The sequence below is a fragment of the Manihot esculenta genome, chromosome 4, assembly GCF_001659605.2.
Source record: "Manihot esculenta cultivar AM560-2 chromosome 4, M.esculenta_v8, whole genome shotgun sequence".
NCBI lineage: Eukaryota > Viridiplantae > Streptophyta > Magnoliopsida > Malpighiales > Euphorbiaceae > Manihot > Manihot esculenta.
In genome coordinates this window covers 6484122-6506363 of record NC_035164.2, presented here as the reverse complement: position 1 = coordinate 6506363, position 22242 = coordinate 6484122, and the positions used below count along the sequence as shown (strand labels likewise).

At 32.2% G+C, this 22242-nt stretch overlaps 1 protein-coding gene across 4 annotated transcripts; it reads right to left on the bottom strand.

Moving 5' to 3' along the window:
- Positions 1-1375: 1375 nt before the first annotated feature.
- LOC110613568 (protein FAR1-RELATED SEQUENCE 3) lies at positions 1376-20034 on the bottom strand. Of its 4 annotated transcripts, none has more exons than XM_043955883.1 (3): positions 19756-20033; positions 2752-3306; positions 1376-1966 (listed from the first exon to the last, which is right to left on the bottom strand). In XM_043955883.1, exons 2-3 carry the CDS (start codon positions 3298-3300, stop codon positions 1751-1753), a joined length of 765 nt encoding a protein of 254 aa, XP_043811818.1. In that variant the 5' UTR covers positions 3301-3306; positions 19756-20033; the 3' UTR covers positions 1376-1750. The 4 variants fall into 4 exon arrangements, with proteins under 4 accessions (XP_043811818.1, XP_021610461.1, XP_021610462.1 ...); XM_021754769.2 differs by lacking the exon at positions 19756-20033 and adding an exon at positions 11584-11808 and having other exon boundaries at positions 2752-3370; XM_021754770.2 differs by lacking the exon at positions 19756-20033 and adding an exon at positions 11584-11806.
- Between the last annotated feature and the right edge of the window lie 2208 nt (positions 20035-22242).

The following is a 22242-nucleotide window of genomic DNA, read 5'->3' as shown; positions in this document are numbered from 1 at the left end:
AATCAGGATAGGATAGGGTGCTGACCTCCAACACGACAGTCCTCTCTAACCCTTTTAAAATCTTTAATGTACATACTATATATCCGGTTGATATGACATAAAATGAATGGAGATATCTCCACCCAATCTGACGGGAAGTGAGAGAATATCAAAAAGATAATATAAATATTCCTGAACCAACCATACCATCGGAGACTGGACTTGAATAACTCTTTGGCCCGAATTCTCTCTCTCCCCACTCATGAGGATAGCGCTCTCTCTCACACTCACATGAGAACTCTTGAACTCTTCCTCTTACGGTCACTCTCACAATGCCCTTTATTATCTTTTTCTCTCTATTTTATTTTTTTTACACCATTGAAAAGTCTTATCTCATTAGCTATAAAATGTGAGAAATAATATAATTAAATTTATAGTATGTCTTTTTAATTATATTTTTATTATTATTAACTAATACATAAATAAATAAATATATATGATTTGATTTTAAAATAAATTGACGAGAGATTGAAAAGTGATACAATTAATTTTAAATATTTATGATATATTATATAAATATATTTATAATTTTTAATATATTTATAATTTTATTTCTATATAAAATAATAATTAATATATATAATAAATATGATTTATTATTTTTTAATTATTATTAATGTATAACCTTTTAATTTTTTTTATTATTTTTTAATATAATAAATATTATTTTTATTGTATTAATTGTATTTATTATAATAAATACAATTTATTACAAAAGAGTAACTTGCTTAATATAATTGATATACTAAATTTTACCATTTAAAAAATTAACATATTTGAACGATATTCACTACCACCCACTACCGTTTAATAAATTTTAAAAAATATAATTTTTTGAATAAAATTTATTATTACACATTAATAATATACGATAATAAATATTAAAATTTTTAATTTTTTTTATATATTAATAATATACGATAATAAATATTAAAATCAAAATAAATTTATAAAAAAATATTATTTTATAAAATAATATCATATACCATAGCAATACAAAAAATTTTAATATCCGCACACCGTACGTAATTAAATCCTTCACTTGTTTCATTAAGATACAGCATCACAAATAACATACTATGGTTGGATATCCTCCTAAATGACTAGATTCATCAATAACTAATGTAAACAAATGAGGAGTCAAAAGCAAATTTCAGATGTATAACCAAAATTGAAAACTATACAAATTAAAACTGAGAGACAATGATGGTTCCACTTGGGTAATTAAACCTCCACTCTCCACTTCATAGAAGGTTCCCTCCTCTCAAACAACCAACAAGACAACAGAAGAATGAAAACATCTGTATGCTAGTGCTCATAAAATACATTCCAAACAGAAAAACAAATTCTGTTCTATTATATTTTACAGTGAAACACAATTGAATCTTAAATGGTTCAAACACAATTGTACAAGCTAAAAGAAAGAGCAGTGAACATATGAAAACATCATGCCAAATTTCATGAATAACTTGTGTTACTTTCAGCAAAGATATGTCATTGATTCCATGAAGATTTCTCAATCCAAGACATAATAGAGAGACCATTGATTTTCTCAGGAAAATGTACTTCAGGGATCACAGAGTTGTCCAAATTGACAATCTTACCAAATCAAACTCTTTGTTTATGTGAAAAGTAGATGCCTGGCTAGGATCAATAGCTCATCTTTCACAACAGAGGAAATGAGAGGACATGCGCTGTTTCTATATTGATTTCATCCATCGTCAGAGTCATCAGTTTGTTCCTCCTCAATTTCTCTGATGCTCTGTACAACATCAGCAACTTTCTTAGAAACGTGTTCTGTGTGTTGTTCCAGATCTTTTAGAATCATATTTAACTGTTCTTCATAAGCAGCACAACGTCGTTTACACTTTTGTCTCTCATTGTACAACTCTAGGGATAGTTCACGGATTCTCTTATCCTTCTCATCCTGCAAAAGAGGTGAACATTTTGACTATTAGAAGGACATTGTAATAATGGATATACTATTGTGAAAAAAGGAAAAGAAAACTGAAAGCAAGACCATTTTAACCAGTTAGCAAAATTGCCAATGTGGGAACCCTTCATTTTCACTCCATGATACAGCTTGTCCGGATCACTAAGGCAGAGAAGGAGGGATGTACTTGAGGATACACCCCCATTCCCAATCCTCGCCCACAAGCCTGAGGTTGAATACCCCAATAGACCAGACTATGGCAAATGCCAATTCCAAAGAAAGGACTGTAATGGATCACACATCCTTTGTTTAAGTTTGGATATTTCTTGTTTGAGAGCTTAATTGAAAAAGTATGGTGTGATGTAGTTGAGGAATTTTGGAGGAAAGATGGTGTAGTCATTTGCCTGGGATTTGGATCTGATACCATGTAGAGAATATGTAAAGGGCTTTCCTATATATTTGATATAGGCATGCAACCACATATTTATACATGGAAGTGTATCAAGAAGATCATGATGGTTACAACAACCTATCTAAAAGAGCTAAAGATTACAAATATTCAAAACTTAAACAAATTATTGCTTATCCATTACAAGGACAACTCAGTAAAACCTTTCACGTTTAGGCAGCTGAAAAAGCTAACTCACAGCAGGATCAGGCTTGGAAACCTAGTATCCTGCAATGATTCCTCATAGTGAGAAGGATCAGCTTGTTTGATCCAGTAATCTTTGAAGAATAGTTTTCATATAATATTGTTGGTGAAAAAAAATCAAACATACCTCACTAATTAAGTGCTTTCCGGAACCCCTCCATGGAACTTTATTGGGACTCATTAGTTTATGAGTATGCTCTTTAACAAATTTGGTAACCACCCACTTAACCCCATCCCTCAAAGCAAGCCTTATCATTGCTTGACAGCCCTCCCTGGTGACTGGCGGTGGGGGAAGAACTCTGTCTTTTCTGTATACATACTTCTTGGCACGGAAACCTTCCTTTGAACAAACAAAATCTTGACCAATAACTTGATTGTTAACTCGAGAACGACGATTATGGTGTATACGTACAGTGAAACCAGTACGTCTGCCATAGGAAATATAAAATTCTCTGGCTTCATCCCTTGATTTGAACTCCATGCCTACATATGGCTCTAAACCTTCAGAATTTATAGGTAATCCAACAGATTGTTCCGATATGCTGTCATCTTCGCTTGTGCAGAAATCCAAGTTATTTGGGAGCTCATCGTCTATACTCCCACACTCATAGGCTTCAGCTTGCATATCTAGATCACTTTCATCTGAGCCAAAGCCATGACCAGATTGACTATCCATTTTACTCTACACACAATTGATAAATTAGTTGGTGCATCATTTTTACCCGCCAGCAAGAAAGGAAATGCAACTGGAATTGATTCAAAACAACCCAATTCATCAAAAACTCAGTATATCAAAAGGAAAAGAGGAAGAAAAATTCTATTGTAAATAATTTCTGGATCACAAAATTCTGAGTGTTAAAAAAATTGAACTCATTTATAAGTTTCGTTGCTGCGCTTAAAATGTCTCAAAGCATAGCTCGTTGAGAATTGAGATAAATGCATGGTCAAAAGCTAAATAAAGCAGTGCCTGATGCTTAGGCTACACATTTTCTCATTGCAAAGTGGTTGAAAATGCCACTAAATAGTAACTATATAATTAGGATACAGTAACGGTAACATAAGCATGAAAAGAACTAAATGTAAAGGGAAGGAATCAGCACAAAAAAACAGAGCTTCCTGGCTCATGTTCAAATTAGCAGACATCAGAAACAGTGCATCATTAATCGGTCCATCAGCAAATTGATAAATTAGTTGGTGCATCATTTTTACTCGCCAGCAAGAAAGGAAATGCAACTGGAGCTGATTCAAAACAACCCAATTCATCTAAGTATATCAAAAGGAAAAGAAGAAGAAAAAGTAGACAAGTGACTTTTTACAGTAAATCATTTATTGATCAATATTATAGCGTGAACACAATCTGTACATAATTAAAATAAATTGCAAAATCATAGGGCTAATTGATACTAATCGATGTATAAAGGATTTTTAGAAGAAAGATTTGTTATCTTAATAAGGTCTTGTAATCTGTATATCAACACCATTGTTACATGATATCAGAGCCTTCAATTTTTTTAGGTTTATTTTTTGGGTATCCGTAAGATGTCCAAAGGCTGCGCATGGCTTTTTTGTTGCCTCTACCTTGCAGTTCCAACTCTGTGTGCTGTTTTTTTTTTGCACCTCTTTCTTGGTGGTGCTTTGCAATGTTGTATTCTGTGGAAATTTTTTACTTTGCTGGATTGGGTCTCGTTCCAATTTGATTTTCGGTATATGAGAAATTTAAAAATGGCCATCAATAGTAAGTCAATGATTGCCATAGGAGGATGGAAAATAATAATCAAAGTGGAAATACTGCTGCTTAGTATCAAGACCTACTCAAAAGGTCCACTTTAGTCACAACTATTGTTGAAACAGGTAAAACATGCCTCATTTCCTTATCAAATAAATGGATCATTAATTCTGGTGCCACGAATCATATGATAAGTAATTCCCATACATTCTCTCATTTTCAATTACATAAGGTACCTTCTTCTGTAACCATAGCTAATGGATCGCAATATAATATTGAGGGTTCTGGAACTGTCAAACCTACTCCTTCCATCTCCTTCCATCACTTTATCATCTATGTAAAGTTTACCCAACCTTACCTTTAATTTAATCTCTATGAGTAAACTTATCAAAGACCTAAATTGTTGTGTCTCTTTCTTGATCATTGTCTTTTTCAGGATCTTATGACTAGTGTTATTAAAGCGAGAGATAACATTATAGCGATAGAGCCCTATCACTCTAGGCGAGGGGCTAGATGAGAGGCGACGCCTTTTTAAAAAAGGTAACAAAGTCAAAGAATGTTTATATATATTTTAAATATACATGTATATATGCATAAAATGTATCACTAACTATAGTTTATATATTTTAATCTAACTAAATATTAATTTCATTAGGTATATTAAAATATCTAAAATATAGTATGGTGATAAATTATATCTATATAATATATATAAATAAATTGAATATATATATATATAAAACTATAATTATAAATAAAATATTTATAATTAAATAATAATAAAATTAAATAATTAATTAAATAATAATATTAACTAATAATAAAATAATGTATAAATTTCTAAATTATACAAATTATACATACTATACAATATAATAATTTATATAATAAATAAATTATTGTATTTGATGGTCTCTAAATTTTAGATGCATAGATGCCTCAGTCAATTGCTTGTTCTATTGTAATCTCTCTATTTGAAGCACATAGCCGGTTGGGACATCCTTCTCTACCACTTTTGAAAAAATTATAGCCCCAGTTTCATGGCGTACCTTCACTGGAATGTGAGTCTTGACGTTCTGTAAAATACCATCATATCTCACTTAGTCCCAAATTCAATAAACGGGCTGAATTTGCTTTTGAACTAGTTCATTCAAACATTTGGGGACCCTGTCCTGTTGGGTCTATAACTAGATTAAGGTATTCTGATACTTTTGTAGATGATTTTTCTCGGATGACCTGTATTTACTTTATGAAGAATTGCTCTGAGGTGCTTTCTCACTTTTTTCCTTTTGTGTTGAAGTTAAGAATCAGTTTAATGTTTTTGTGCATATATTGAGGAGTGATAATGACAAAGAATACATGTAAGGATCATTTCAGACTTTTATGACCCAACATGATATCCTTCCCAATCGTCATGTGTTGATACACCTGTTTAAAGGATAAGCATCTCCTTGAGACTGCTCGAGTTCCATTATTTCAAATGCAAGTTCTTAAACAATTCTGGGCTGACGATATCTCTATCACATGTTTTTTCATTAATCGCATGTCGTACTTAATGGTGATACTCCATATAGTATTCTCTTTCCTAATAAGTCATTGTTTCCTTTGGAACCATAGATTTTTTGTAGTACTTGCTATGTTCGGGATATTAGACCTTATGTGATTAAACTTGATCCTAAAACTTTAAAGTGTATCTTCTTGGGATATTCTCGTCTTCAGAAGGGGTATCGGTGCCTTATATGGGCCATGGGCAATAGCTCAAGGGGCCTAGCCCAGATTTAACATAGTATCAGAGCCTCCCATCGATGTTGGGCCTCCCATAAATATGTTACGCTCCAGTGTTATCCTGACGTAAGGGGGGTGTGATGAATTCCACATCAGTTTGAAAAAGAGGGAATATGCTCCTTATATGGGCCATGGGTAATCTTTCCTCTTGAACTAGCTTTTAAGGTGAGTTAGGCTTGGCCTAGATTTAACATGTGTTATCCTCTAGAACTTCACAGGTATTTCGTCTCAATTGATATAGTATTTTTTGAGAAAATTTCATTTTTTCCTGCAACACAGACCTCTACTGCTGAGGGAAAGGAAGATGAGTGGCTCATCTATAAGGTCACATTAGATAGCGAGTCTAATGTGATTTCCTCTAGTGTGTCTTCTCTGGCACAACCTGTTGAAGGTCTTCCTCCTAGTATTTAATCGTCAGCCAAACCACCAGTAGTTCAAGTTTATTCTAGAAGACAAGTAACTAATGATACATGTCCTACACCGAAATTTTCTTTGCCATCAAATCCACCACTGAGTGACCTTGATATCCCCATTAATCTTCATAAAAATAAACGACAGTATAAGTCTATTTATTTTGTTGCTAACTTTTTTTCTTATGATCGCTTGTCTCCCTCTTCTAGCTCCTTAATTGCCTCTCTAGATTCCATTTCCTTACCTAGGACAGTTAAAGAGACTACATCTCATTTTGGGTGGCGTAGTGCAATGCTTGAAGAGATCAAGACTCTAGATGATAATCATACTTAAAAACTAGTTGATTTACCCCAAGACAAGAAGATTGTGGACTGTAAATGGATTTTTACCGTCAAAGTCAATCCAGATGCTTCTGTGGCGAGGTTTAAGGCTCATCTTGTTACTAAAGGATATACACAAACCTATGGAATAGATTATTCTGACATTTTTTCTCCTGTGGCCAAAATGATCTCGGTTCGCTTATTCATTTCCTCAGTTGCTTTTCAGCATTAGCCTTTACACCAGCTAGATATAAAAAATGTCTTTCTGTATATGATCTCCAAGAAGAAGTGTATATGGAGTAACCACCTAGGTTCGTTGCTCAAAGAGAATATGAGAAAATCTGTCGTTTGAAGAAATTTTTTTATGGTTTGAAGTAGAGTCCCGTGCTTGGTTTGGCAAGTTCAGTGATGTTGTTCAAGAGTATGGGTTAAAAAAGAGCAAGTGTGACCACTCGGTCTTCTATAGGCATTCAGATACTGGTATTATTCTCCTTGTTGTGTATGTTGATGATATTGTCATTACAGAGAATGATTATGTAGGGATCTCTTCTTTCAAATTCTTCTTGCATGCGAGTTTTCATACCAAAGATTTGTGTTAGCTTAAGTATTTCCTAGGAGAAGTTTTGAGAAATAAAAAAGAGAATTTTCTTGTCTCAAATGAAATATGTCCTTGACTTGCAGAAACTGAGAAGTTGGGAGCCAAACCTTGCAGCACACTAATGATTCCTAGTGCATGTCTCGTGAAGGATGATGGAAACCCTTATGATGATCCGTTGGTTGGAAAGTTAAACTACCTTACGGTGATGACTCAGCTAGATATTGCTTTTTCATTAAGTGTTGTAAGCCAGTTCATGTCTGTACCTACAATGAAACATTAAGCCGCTCTAGAACAAATTCTATGTTATCTAAAAAGGACCTGTGGATTCAGTATACTCTAATCATGAGCATACTACAATTGAGTGCTTTTGAGATGTCGATTAGGCGGGATTTAAAAGTGATAGAAGATCCACAATAGACTACTCTGTATTTGTTGGAGGAAATCTAGTGTCTTGGAAAAGTAAGAAGTAGAATGCAGTATCCAGATCTAGTGTCGAATCAGAATATAGGGCTACGGGTCAATCCACTTGTGAGATTATGTAGATAAATCATCTATTGAAAGAAGTTATTGTGGATATTGCGTCACCCGTGAAACTTTGGTGTGATAATCAGGCTGCTCTTCACATTACTCTTCACATTGCCTCTAATTTAATATACCATAAACGGACTAAACATATTGAAGTTGATTATCATTTTATTCGAAAGAAAATTCAAGAAAATTTAATTTTCACCAGTTATGTAAAAATATGAGAGCAACTTGGTGATTTATTCACCAAGACATTAAATGGGCCTAAAATAGAATATTTTTGTAACAAGTCGGGTATGATGAACATCTATAGTCCAACTTGAGAAGAGTGTTATATTGTGAACATAATTTGTACATAATTAAAATAGATTGCAAAATCATAGGACTAATTGATATTAATTGATAGATAAAGGAATTTTAAGAAAATGGTTTGTTATCTTCACAAGGGCTTATAAACACCTTGTTCAATAGAGAAAACAACTATTTTCTACAAATCTAGTTTGTTACAATCACCAAATTCGGAGTGTTGAAAAAATTGACCTCATTTATAAGCATTTCATTATTGTGCTTAACATGTCTCAAAGATAGCATAGCTCACCAAGAACTAAGATAAAGGCATGGTCCAAAGCTAAATAAAGCAGTGCCTGATGCTTACGCTACACATTTTCCCATTGCAAAGTGGTTGAAAACACAGCTAAAAGATAACTATATAATTAGGACATAGTGACGGTTACGTAAGCATGAAACGAAAAGGACTAAATGTAACCTTAAATAGGGAAGGATTCCGCACAAAAAAAGGTTTCTTGGCTCATGTTCAAATTAGCAAACATCAGTAACAGTGCAAAATATGCAATGTTTTTGTTCTCAATGAATTAAAAGATAACTGAAGATATTCTATGTCATTAACCTACGTGAACAAGTGAATTTCATAAATTCTAAGGAATTCTTTTGCAATTCCGTAGTGTTATATTTGGAATAGATTTCTCTATTTCAATTGTACTATTCCAATTCCATACAATTCAACTAAACCAAAACAAACTGTTTCACAATAGGTAGAATTTCACATAAATTCCAAAAGACTAAAAAAAATCAAGATATAACCAAAAATTTTCAAGACATACCGATTGCTTTACCTTCCTTTTCCCTTCACAAGAACAAGGAGTAAAATATACTCTCTCTCCCTCTCTCTCTCCCAAAGTGCAATTTCAGAAAGTGTGATTATTATCCCAACAAAAGTAAAAGAGAATATAATTGAATTTTTATATTAATATATGGTATGGCAAACAAGGAAATTAATTCACAAATTAATTCCATATAGAATTGAATACAGAATTCATTTAGAAGTAAAAGGCTTGCTAAACTAGAATTGGTTTTAGATAGTGTGAAGTTTGGAAATTGGACCCAGTATAGGTTTAGAACAGCTTGTGGTTCCCAATAACATAAAGATTTGGGGAACACTGAATCTGAACCACCAGTATTTATGATTTCAAGGCTATTCACAGAACTTCTAACTGTAATTCCCCTCTCCAACCATCAAAATCAATTGTGTACATGCACAGCATATTACTGCCTCAGCAATAAAATAATAAATACCAGTAAATAAATTATTAATCAAGTGAATAACAGATGAAAGGGACTTTACAAATGAAAGGCAATACTAGCATCTGTATTATTTTGACATGTCCATAAAAGTAGAACATTTAAACAGGCAGTTGATGATATAACAACACAAGCAGTGAGCTATTGTTCTCTGAATCTAATCTCTCTTACTCTCTGGCTTGCCCTCTTCCCTGTATAGCAAATTCCTCTCTTGTATAAAATTCCGTGTTCACACTTACTCTTAGTATCAAGGATCAAATATACTTATTTCAAACTTGATGTTTGTGTGACCTAGCTTCAGAAGAGAATCTCAACTTTTGAGTGACTGAACAATTTTTTTTTTTATTTAAAAAATAACGATCTTGAACAAGAATATTCATCACTGTCCTACAAATTAAGAACCCAAGACTGAACCTTCAGTTCTGATATCATTTTCAACAGATTTAAATAATGCTGAGGGGTAATATGAAGAAAGTCAGAAACAAACACATCAACAATAGAAGTACATCATGTAGATCACCGTTTTGAGAATTAACAAGGATTACAAGATAAGAACAATCCAATATAGAGGTAAAGAAAAAAAAAAAAGAGGTTCACATCTGAAGTAAATCCAAACCCATATCATCTCAACCATTAAACTTAATCTTCCCCACGATTAAATACCTTGTTGCATGATCTATACATGCTGAGGACTAAAGACAGGAAAAGTTCATGAAATAACTTTGGGGAGCTCTGACATAAACATTTTTCACGGACAGGATTCACCCATTGAGTATGAAATAACTACTAAGAGTACCAAGCATAAGGGATTGAAAAATAAATTAAAGCTTGACTTTGTCTAGGAAATGAAGCCACAAATAAATATTTAAGTGAAAGAATTTGATCTTAGAATCTAGGTCACTTCCCGTTTAATCTATATTAATAAGCAACAATTCTATTTTCCATAAACTTATACCAATTTATTTTCCCAGTAAGCATACTTAAAAGAGATTATTTCTGAATTACTAAAACTAATCCATTTTGGAGTGTTGCCTAATTCATGGTTCAACATGGCATGCAATATGGGCAAGGATACGAGATATACAATTTTTTATAATTCATGAGATGAGGGTACACTCAATTGGTACGCTATATAGGGTCACCATACACTAAAAAATATTGCTCAACTCGCCTTATATATATATATATATATATATGAAAATCATGCAATACAAAGCAGCTATTTTATAAAATTTGAGGTGAATGTGTACATAAATTCAAGTAATTTGGATGAGGGTCAAATTTATTTTTATGGACAAAATTAAATTATTATATTTACCTATCTCTTCTCACCACTTGAAACATTTTTAATATTTGGAAATTCTTCCATTGATTGCATGCATAAAGGCCTCCCAATCAAGGCTGATATAGACAAATCAAGGTCAATAATATGTCCAAGGACATTAAGGTGACTATACATAAAAATGCCAGGTTTCACATGCCTTGATGGCAAGAATGATATCCAGCTATATCAACAGGAGTATCAAATGTCTTAACTAAAGGCCCCAAGGAGAACTCAAGAAATCATGTCTCCGATGCAAATGAATTTGCCCAAACTAATTCAGGTTATAATTTCCACAATTCAGGTTCTAGCTTTGAAGTGTCAGTCCCCATGAAAACCATTGCCCTTGCTCGTAGCTATGAAATATCAGGAAATCTGATAATTTTGCAGGCAAAAGAAAATTCAGAACACATGTAAGTGAAGAAGGTGAATTCTAAGAATAAGCAAATGGGTTCAGCTCTTAGCTATGAAATTTCAAGCTTTGAAAGCAATCACCAATCTTGGGATGTTTGAGCAAACAGAAAACAAGATCAAAATTCACAGATGAGAGTGTAATTAATTGCCTTCTTCTACCATGACTAACAGAAGTAAAGTGAGAGACTATAAAATAACGAAGAAGATGCTAAGAAAACGTAATTTTCCAGTAGAAAAGAGGGAGAGAAAGATGAACGCACCAGTGAAAGCAACGAATTACATGAAAGAAGAATGTGTTGGCGTTGGAATCGCAGGAAGAAACCCTTTGCAGATTCTTGGGAAAGCAAATGCAGAGTTGGGATCTTAGAGTTGTAGAACTGATTGAGATTTTACAAGGATAAAGTACACGCCTGAATGAAGATGTCATTATACGTGTAGTCACCGGTGACAAGGTAAAGCCCAATGTCAGGGATTGATTTTAGGAGAATATTCACCTGAGAAAACACACCACTTAATTTTTTAATTTTAAAAAATATATTAAAACCTTTTTAAGGTTAAAAATTTTACTACTTAATTTTTTCATAATTTTAATAATTAAGTATTATAAAAAAATTAAAATATTTTTTTATAAATAAATTAATTAATAAATTTTTAAAAATTATAAAAATTAAATAATAAAATATTTAACAATTAAAATTAATAGAAAAATTCATTAATAAATTTTTTAAAATATCAATAATATTTTAATATATTTTTTAAAATTAAAAAATTAATTAATAAGTTTTTCAATATTATAAAAATTAAATAATAATTTTTTTTAATTTTATAATATTTAGACAAAATTACTACTAATTTTTTAATTTTTTAAAAGATTTATTAATTTATCTATTTTTGAAAGTTATATCGGTTCAAAATAACTAAAAAGAAAAATTTTTAATTTTGAATGAAAAAATATATAATTTTCAAATTTTGTTATAATTATAATAATTTTTTAAATTAATTTAATCATATTAAATTAATTTATACATAGCACATCATGTATTATTATCGAAAGTGAATTTGCTTTTTCCACTTCCGAGTGGTTTGTGCATGAATAAGTTCTTCATTTGTACTTTTTGCTAGTAGATTAAGGTTTCATGAGGACCTTCTTTTAGATCTACCTTTTGTTAGGTTTTTTTTTTTGTTTGATTTTTCTTTGCATGCAGAGATTCATCAGATTGGGCTTGAAGGAAATAATTTTAGTTATACTGATGATCAAATCTCCTAGCATGGCTTCAGTACCTTGAATTTTCTTTTGAGAATTGCAAAGAGTTCTTAGGCATTTGTCGATAGATATCTCTGGGGCCTTCATCCACCGTAATTGCAGACTTTTCTTTTCTCCCTCGTATTTTATGGCTAATCCACACCGCATGAATGTCGGTGAACTTTATCCATCGAAACTTTCTGTCTCTCATCCTTCGGAAGTCCATGCTTGTTGACGGAGATGCTGGATTTTTTTGCTGAGATCTTTGCTGTCTTCTTCTCTCCTCAGCATTGGAGCTCTATGTGCCCAATAGATGGATTTCTCCGTGCGATGTTGTCTTCTCTATTTGGTGTGATCTCTTGGCTTGACAATGGCGGTGAATAGTTTTTCATTAAACTTGAAGAGGACCGGCATTTTTTAGAGGATGAACATCGCCCTTTTGAGTTCTTGTGCTTCTCCGCGTCGGGTTTGGAAATCCAGTTAGAACTAGGGTCTTCCTTTTCCTTTGACCCAATGTCTGGTTATGGGTTAGATTGGGGCGAGCTACTATAAAAAATAATTTTAAAATCATGCGTGTCAACCCAGAGTAGCGTGTTCGGCAGTTATACTGCGAATATGTTAGAACCATAGTGTCGAACTTTTGGTGAAGTCAGTTTGTTCGGTACTTATAGTGCCGAACAAGCCGATCCGTGCCACGGGAGCAGTGTCATCTGCTCCCGTGACTGTCAGAGAATGCCGAACACGCACAAAATTCAAGGTTTCGTCAAGAATCTCTGACGAAACCTAGACCAAAAAAAGAGTTTGGTACTATTAGTGTCGAACTTTTTCTTTCCTTATTTCGCATGCAGGTCCGCGAGGCTCTGTATATGCAAAGCCACGCGGACCTACATATACAAATTCGGGGAGACTTTGGCTTTTAAAGCCAAGTCATTCACCATCTCTTTCTTTTTTCCAATTTTCATTCTTCCTCTCCAGCTCTTCATTCTTCCTCCGGTTCTTCTTCTCCTTCTCCAGCTCTTCACTTCTCCCTCTCCGGCTCTACACTTCACTCTCTCCACACTTTGCTCTCCGGTTCTTCTTCTCCTTCTCAAGCTCTTCACTTCTCCCTCTCCAGCTCTTCACTTCACTCTCTCCGCACTTTGCCATAGGCCATCACCTGTACACCTTCACTTTCATCACGCTAAAATACTCTTCTTCATCAAGTATTTCTAATTTTTTTTTTATTATGAAATATATATATAATTTTTTTAAGTTATATATAAAAATGAAATAATAAATTAAAATATTAAATCTTAATTAAAAAAATATAAGATATTTCATATTAAATGATATTATTAATATAATTTTTATGTAATTTTTATAAATTTAGAAATATTATTAAATGAAGTTTAAAATTTATAAAGTAATGTCTGAAGAAACATTTTAAATCATATTTGAAAAATATTTTTTTAAAAGAATAGAATATTTTAAATTCAAATATTATAATAATATATAAATTGATTAGTATTAATTATATTATATATTTAAGTTTTTGTAATTATTTTTTTTATTATAATAAAATTAATTTTTTGAAATTATTTTTTGTATTATAATAAAATTAATACGATTAATAAAATATTTAATTTTTGTATTATAATAAAATTAATAAAATTATAATAAAATATTTAAAATGAATTTTTGTATTATACTGAAATTAATTTTTTGAAAATAATAAAATTATTTTTTTGAAATTATTTTTTGTATGACAATAAAGTTAATAAAATTAATAAAATATTTAATAAAATCTTTAAAATTAATTTTTGTATTATACTGAAATTAATTTTTTGAAAATAATACAATTAATTTTTTGAAATTATTTTTTGTATTACAATAAAATTAATAAAATTATAATAAAATATTTAAAATTAATTTTTTTATTATACTAAAATTAAATTTTTGAAAATAATAAAATTAATTTTTTGAGATTATTTTTTGTATTATAATAAAATTAATACAATTAATACAATATTTAATTTTTGTATTATAATAAAATTAATAAAATTATAATAAAATATTGAAAATTAATTTTTGTATTATACTAATATTAATTATTTGAAAATAATAAAATTAAGTTTTTGAAATTATTTTTTTTGTATTACAATAAAATTACTAAAATTAATAAAATATTTAATATTTGTATTATAAAAAAATAAATAAAATTATAATAATATATTTAAAATTAATTTTTATATTATTGGATAGAATATTTGTTGTGATAGAATATTTGTTGTGATTTTTAATAGAATATTTGGTTGAATTATTGAATAGAATATTTTTGAATTAGTAGTATTTATTGTGATTTATGGATATAATCTTTTTGTAATATGTATGTTATTGTAATGTTAAATTATGTACTGTTATTTAGTAAATAAATGATGTTTGAATATTGTTAGTGATTATGAATATAATAAAGTTTGTGAATATGTATTTGTATAATATATGATATTGTATATTATTTTGTATAATTAGATATGGAGGGAAGACGCAACCGTCGTGATCGCCGTGATTACATTTTATCAGATCTCATTGATCCATCGTTGCTGTATAAACAAGCCGAATATCGATCTGAGGTTATATGACAACAAACTATAAAAAGTAGGGTGATAGGTTGCAGAAGAACAGGTACAATTTTACATTTGGACGATATTACAGATCAATTAATACCTCACCTGCATCGTACAGGTTTCTATGGTGTAATACGGCTTGGTTTTTTTGCTCTGAATTGGTATTTAATTACGGCTCTTGTTGAGCGGTGGCAACCAGAGACGCATATATTTATGTTTCCTGAAGAGTAAATGACCATAACCCTTCAGGATGTAGAGCTAATAACCAGGTTGTCTGTCAATGGTGCAGTTGTTACTGGCCGATCACGCCACCATTGGCCATCAGTTTGTGAGACATTGTTAGGTGTCGTTCCACCTAACAATGCCATAAGAGGGTGTTATCTGAAAATGATCTGGCTAGCTGAGGAATTTAATCAACTTCCAAATGATGCTATCAGGAAGTTGTAGAGCGGTTCGCACAAGCATACATTTTGAGGGTCATTGGATCCTTGTTTAGTGATACTTGAATCAATTTTTGCCACGACAATATTTTAAACCTGACGGATCGGCAGGGCAAACAAGAAGAAAGTAAGGACAAACAAGCCACATGACTCAGATCATGAAAACAACTGTTATCTTTGAATCTAAAGAACCGAAGACCAACTGAGGGATTTCTGGTGCTACATGAGACTCGCCCAAAATAGGCGTGAGCTATCACCATAAGACTAGACCATGTGGAAAGAATCTGATAAACTAATATGCGGTCGCACCCGTAGAAAGGAAGGGTCGAACGACTATGGTGCTCGGATCCAAAAAGAAAAGGAGACCTGAGCGCTTCAGGACAGGTTGGCCTCAAGTCGAACAAGATTCGCCCTTCTAACTTTCGGATGAGACTCCATAAGAAAGTTACCATTAACAGCTACAATCTAGCATATTCTCTTCACACCTTCAATCACGGGATTCTCTACCAAGTAACCGGTGAAGATCCTTTACTAATGAGCTGGCCATTTATCAAGAAATATTACATTTATACTCACATTCTTACAGTATAAAAAATAGAGGCAAAGATACACTATTTTTAAACACTACTCAAGTTCTAAACCATTCATTGCATCCTCTTTATTCTTCAGGATAATGACTTCTTCAGGATATTAACTTAGGCGTTGGAGTAGCTACCCACCACCTCACCTTACAGCTGCATTCCGACCACATCATCAATTTATTTTCTACAACATAACCCTATATAATTTTATCTTATTTTTTTTAAAAAAAATATTTAATAAAATTTAATATTTAATGTATTTAAAAAGGATATAATTGAAAAGTTAATAAAAAAAATTGTATTTCTTAATATGTATAAAAAAAATAAAGTGAACAAAAATTTAAAGAAAAAATCAAATATTTATAAATTTATACACATCTTTATTTTTATTATTATTATTATAGCTAAACAATAAAACTTAGTTTTTTTCGTATATAGCGTCTATCTACAAATTCTTAACCATGAAAATTCATATTTAAGAGTTATAAAATTTAAAATAATGCATAATCATACAATTTAAATTTTCAAGAAGTTAAATTGAAGTGGACCAAAAATTTTGGGAGTCAGTAAAATTTACTAAGAAAAAACTATTGGGAAAAGGCCTAGTGAAGCTAAAAAGGAATACATATCCTTTTATAGAATATGCAATAAAATATTAGCTCACTTACAATTACGGACCAGTATCAATAAATTCACTTCAGTGCAATATGAAAATCTATAAAACCGAATAAACTGAACTGAATGAACAAATTAAAGTTAAAAAAAAAAAAACTAAATTAAATAGAATTGAACTGATTTGATTTGATTCAGATCGTTTCATTGGTTTCCCAAAAAAAATTCCTAACAGCAGAACCAATCCACTCAAAAACTAAAAATTTCAGTATTTCACTGAAAGTCATCAAATTCAAATCATCAATGACAAATAAAAATTCAAAAGATAATCCATAGAATGAAGAGCAACACAAACCCAGACAACAAACAAATTCATGGTGATCTAGTTTTCAATATACGAACTCATAAATATAACCAGTGTAGATTTCAATTTCAAGAATCATAATATATTCTTTATTGAAACAGAAAACGAAAAAGGAAAATCCTAGAAAAAGATCAAGCAAAGGTTAACCAACACAGAGCTAACTATCACTGCTGCTGGTCATAGGGGCAACCTCTTTGACCTTGACGACATGTTTTCTTATGTGGTCTGCCACGGTGTGGAGGTGCGAACTGAATACTGCTCTTAAAATGTTGATTTTTCCGTTTGACATAGTTCATTTTGAAATGTGTTCTGTATTTACAGTTTCAAGTACATGTAAATTGAAAAACAACCATTCAAACACATACAGTGAAATCAAAGTTAATACCATTTTGGACAGAAAAGTAGATGATAGTATTAGTAAATATATAATGTTTAAGCATTACAAATCAAACACGTGTATCCTAATTGTTAATAGCTAATACAAACGTGCAATACTTAATAACCTAATCTACATTCTTCAGCCTCTCAAAAACGGCCTCAAGTAAATTTTCAGTCATGACATTAGGAAGCCATGAGGAATTTGTATGACATTCTTGCATGATTTTAAGCAAAAACCCTATGCACAATAAGAAGAGCAAACTCCAACTTTCAAATTTCGTGGTAGAGGAAAATTTTTAATTAAATCTAGTTAGAATCTGAACTGTCAGGCTCTTCACACTCAAGTTCTCTCACTTTGTTAGATACTGCTTCAATCTTAAGTGATAGCCGTTGTGTATGCTCCTCAATACATTTCAAGACTATCTGTAGCTGCTCCTGATAAGCAGCTGATTTCTTTTTCTCACGATGCAATTCTGTGGATAGCTCGCGGATTTTCAGATCTTTTCCGTCCTGCAAAAAGAGACCTTAAATATATTTGATCCAAGGAGAAAACCATCTTTTAAGAAACATAACAAGAACATTGTATACTTGTGAGCATTTGCTTTCCCTTGAGACAACATGAATAGAAGAGATGCAAATATATGCACTTCCTAGAACTTGATATGCAAAAGACAGTGACCATGATATAGAAGAACTAATCATGAAACACACCTCATTGAATGCAATCCTATGCGATCGACGAGGTGGTATTTTGATAGGATTCAGCTCATGGCTGTGTTCTTTTACGAAACCATATATAATCCATTTTCCTCCATCCTTTGCAGCTATCCTTAACATTGCGTTGCATCCCTCCCTAGTGGCAGGCCGTGAAGAAAAAACTCCATTTTCTCTCTTTGTACTTTTTCCTGCGCGAAACCCTTCTTTCGAGCAAACAAACTCTCGACCAATTATTGAGTTATCTTTAAGTGAGCGACGTGTACGATTGTTCCGTATGGTAAATCCCATACGCCTGCCATACATCTCGTAGAATTCCCTAGCATCCTCTGCCGAGTCAAACTCCATTCCAATAAAGGGTTCCAAAGCTATATGAAAATTTTGAACAGATTGCCGAACAATATTATCATTTCCATCCAAATTATCAGATAGCTCATCTTCTGTTGTTTCTGGACCATCAAAAGTTTCATCTAGCCAACGCCTATAATTTCCATTTGAATGGAATTGATGGCTGGAAGTACTTGCCATCACAAACCTATTAGAAATATGAGACTAGTATCAAGCACAACTGTAAAGCCAAAAACCAAAAGTATAGAAGCAAAAGGAGACAAGACCTTAAGTAGTTTTTTTGCATATCCAAGTTTCAGATTCTTCAAAACAATCCTTAAGGGTCCAACAGGGCAATTCATGGCAGTACAAGTTATCACCAACATGCCCATGTGGTGCACAAGGGTAATAAAATGTAAGAGAGAGATGAAAAGGCAAAAACATGCAGCATAAGAGGCTGCTAGTTTGTAGGGGTTTTCAGCCACATGATGATTCAATTTGCTTATTAGCGCCTATCAATGAGATCGTCCAAGTCAAATTAGCTTTGCATATTTCTTGTGTTCGACTTATCGTTCATGCCTCGCAAGCCAACATATGGTGGAGATAAGTTCAATGACTCAGCAGATGTGAAGTGGCACTAATCTCTTGGAGAGAGGAGCCAAGTACCATGTGCTAAGGACTTAGAAGAAAATTTGGCACTATCATCAGATTACTTAGTTCATTAACAGGCATGCAATGAGAAAAGGTGGTGCATCATAGACATCAACGGATACCCAACGGCATCAAGGTTGGGGAATAAATATTTGGAAGGAGGTAAATCAAGAATCATTGATTTTGAAATGAAATCAATGATTAATTAGACTAACCAAAAGAAAATGAATGCTATATGGCTAGATAGAATCTGCAGATGCCTAATTAGCCCTATTAGCGCTTGAAGATTTGTGAAACCTTACTTCTGGAGGACAAGATCCAATTCTAAACCCCGAACAATAATCATACTAAAGAAAACAAATAGATTGAGTTTATTATGCATCAATCCTTAGAAACACCAAATTCAATATGTAGAAAGCAATCAAAATCTTAAGATTCACACTTGAATTACACACAGGAAAAAAAAACTCCCAATTGCATAAATGAACAAATAAAAGCACAGAAACGGAAATTACTTACTGAAGCAAGATTTAAGAATCAAATGAGCAACATTTGAGCAAAAAGGGTTCTCCACCGAAAGATTTGACTTCCTCAATTCATAGTTAATCAACACAACCCACAAGAACAAACCAATCTTAATTGCAATAGAAAATTGAAGCTAATTTGTGGGTTTATGCATATGGATATGTTGGAAGTGATGGGATGAGGTGAGAGTGATGCTGAAGCCCTAAGCCTCGCCTCGCTGCCTCGGACCTCAGTAAACCCAAAACAGGAGCATAATCCATTACTGACACTGACTTTTTTTTTTTTTTTTTTAAATATCAATTTATAAATTAGTCGAATTCAAATCCAATTTTACTTGATAGCTAAACCCTATTTTTAATTAAGGTAATTCAGCCGATTAATTTAAATTTTTTAAAAAGTTATTAAAATTGTGTATATTTAATTGATATTTTTTAAAAAAATTAAAAAATTTTCTTCCATTATATGAGAGAAACTATTTATTTTTGCTAATTAATTAAATTATTTTTTACAAAATTTATTTTCAGTGAATAATTCATTTAAATTAAAAAAAGTCTAAATTTCACTTGTTATCTTTTAATTTTAAAACTATTTTCAATTTAATCTCTTAATTTTAATTTATTTTTAAAACTCATCTAATTTTAGTTTGAATTGTATTAAATTCACTCTTATTTGTTATCATAAGTTTTTAAATTAATATAAAAAATATTTTTTTTCCTTACGTCTCTCATAAATTTATCTTTACTAATTAAATTTAATAAATTTTTTTATAGATAACTTTCACTTACAATCCTTATTTTAACTGTATTTTTATTTGTCATTAAAATTTTTAATTTTTTTTATAAAATTTCTTTCAATTTTAATTTAAATATTATAAAAAAATTTTTACTGACTATTGTAGATTTTCAAAATTTTTACTGACTATTCAGATAGCCACAGGATTCGGTTGATTTTTTTTTCTCTTTTGCTTCATGCACGAAAACTATGCTCGATGCATGATTTTTGGATGGGTGTTAGAAGGTTCTCCTTGAATCTTTAACAACTATTTACTCGTTTGGAAGGAGGCGGGTGAGACATAAGCTCCTCTGCAATGACCACTTACCCATTCACCATATTGGTACAAATCCATGATTTTAAGCAAAGGATTCATGTCGCAGGAGATGGCAAACCTTTTGGGCAATTTCATCAGGGAATTTCTCGACTATGATTCTAAAGTCTTTCAGGATTCTGATCAGGAGCAGCATATGAGCATTAGGGTTGTGATGGACATTAGAAAACCTTTAAAAGGAGGAAATGGCTAGCTAACGTTGATGGACAAATGTTCTATGTGAAGTTCAAGTATGAGAAGTTAAAAACTTTATGTTATCTATGTGGTAGTGTTGGCCACACAGATACGTTTTGTAAACTGAGATTGCACAGGAAGCTGAAAGAACTTGAGGCGGCATGGGATGAGTCGCTCCAAGCACAGCCGCATCGGAGAAGTAACCAACTAGCAATTGGATTCATAATATGGAAAGTAGTATTGTTGGTGCTAATAGGGGGGTCTCAAATAGGGAAGTCAATGACAGATCACAATTCTTTATGGCTCGAAATCAATTATTTGGAGGGCAATCAGATAGTATCATTTCTAGACCTAGGAGAAGTATGGACTGTGAAGGAGTTGGGCCGGGTTAGGGGCCCCAGTTGGATTTGAGTGAGGAAGCTCCAATTAACAAACCAACTGATTTGAATAAATGACCTCATTTTACTAAAAAACGTAATGCTCATGCAGTTTCCGTGCAAAATAAGGATTCTTCATCGAGCACCAACCCAATTCCACAAACGACTAGGCAACGAGAAACGGCTGATCCTAGGAAATGGGATAGCTGACGACAATGAGTATCATCAACTGGAATTGTTGGGGCTTGGGCAATCCCAGAGCGTTTCGTGTGCTCAAAGAGATTATCTCGAGTTACAGGCCTAATCTAGTTTCTTATGGAATTATTAGTACAGAGAAAATAATGGAGGAGATTCTTCGAAAACTTTTCTATGATAGTTGTTTTACAGTGGATAGTATTGGCAAAAGTGGGGGATTATGTTTGTTGTGGAAGAGTGAAGTTGATGTTTCGATTAGAAGCTTTTCTAGTAATTTTATTGATGCGCATGTTAAGTTTCAAGAAAAGGAATGGAGGTTGACTAGCTACTATGGCTTCCTGAAAGCTCAAGACGTCAAGCTTTCTGGAATTTACTTTGAGACTTATCCATGAGAGACTCTCGGCCTTGGCTTTGCTTAGACGACTTTAATGACTTGTTAACTGAGGATGCTAAACTTGAAGGTGCAGCAATACAAAGGCACTTGATTAATGGTTTTGCAGAGGCTATCTCGAATTGCGAACTGACTGATATTCCATGGTTAGGGTTTCACTACACTTAGGAGATGAAAAGGAATAACGTGGTGGTTAGTCATAAAAAATTAGATAGAGTAATGGCTACAACAAGCTGGTC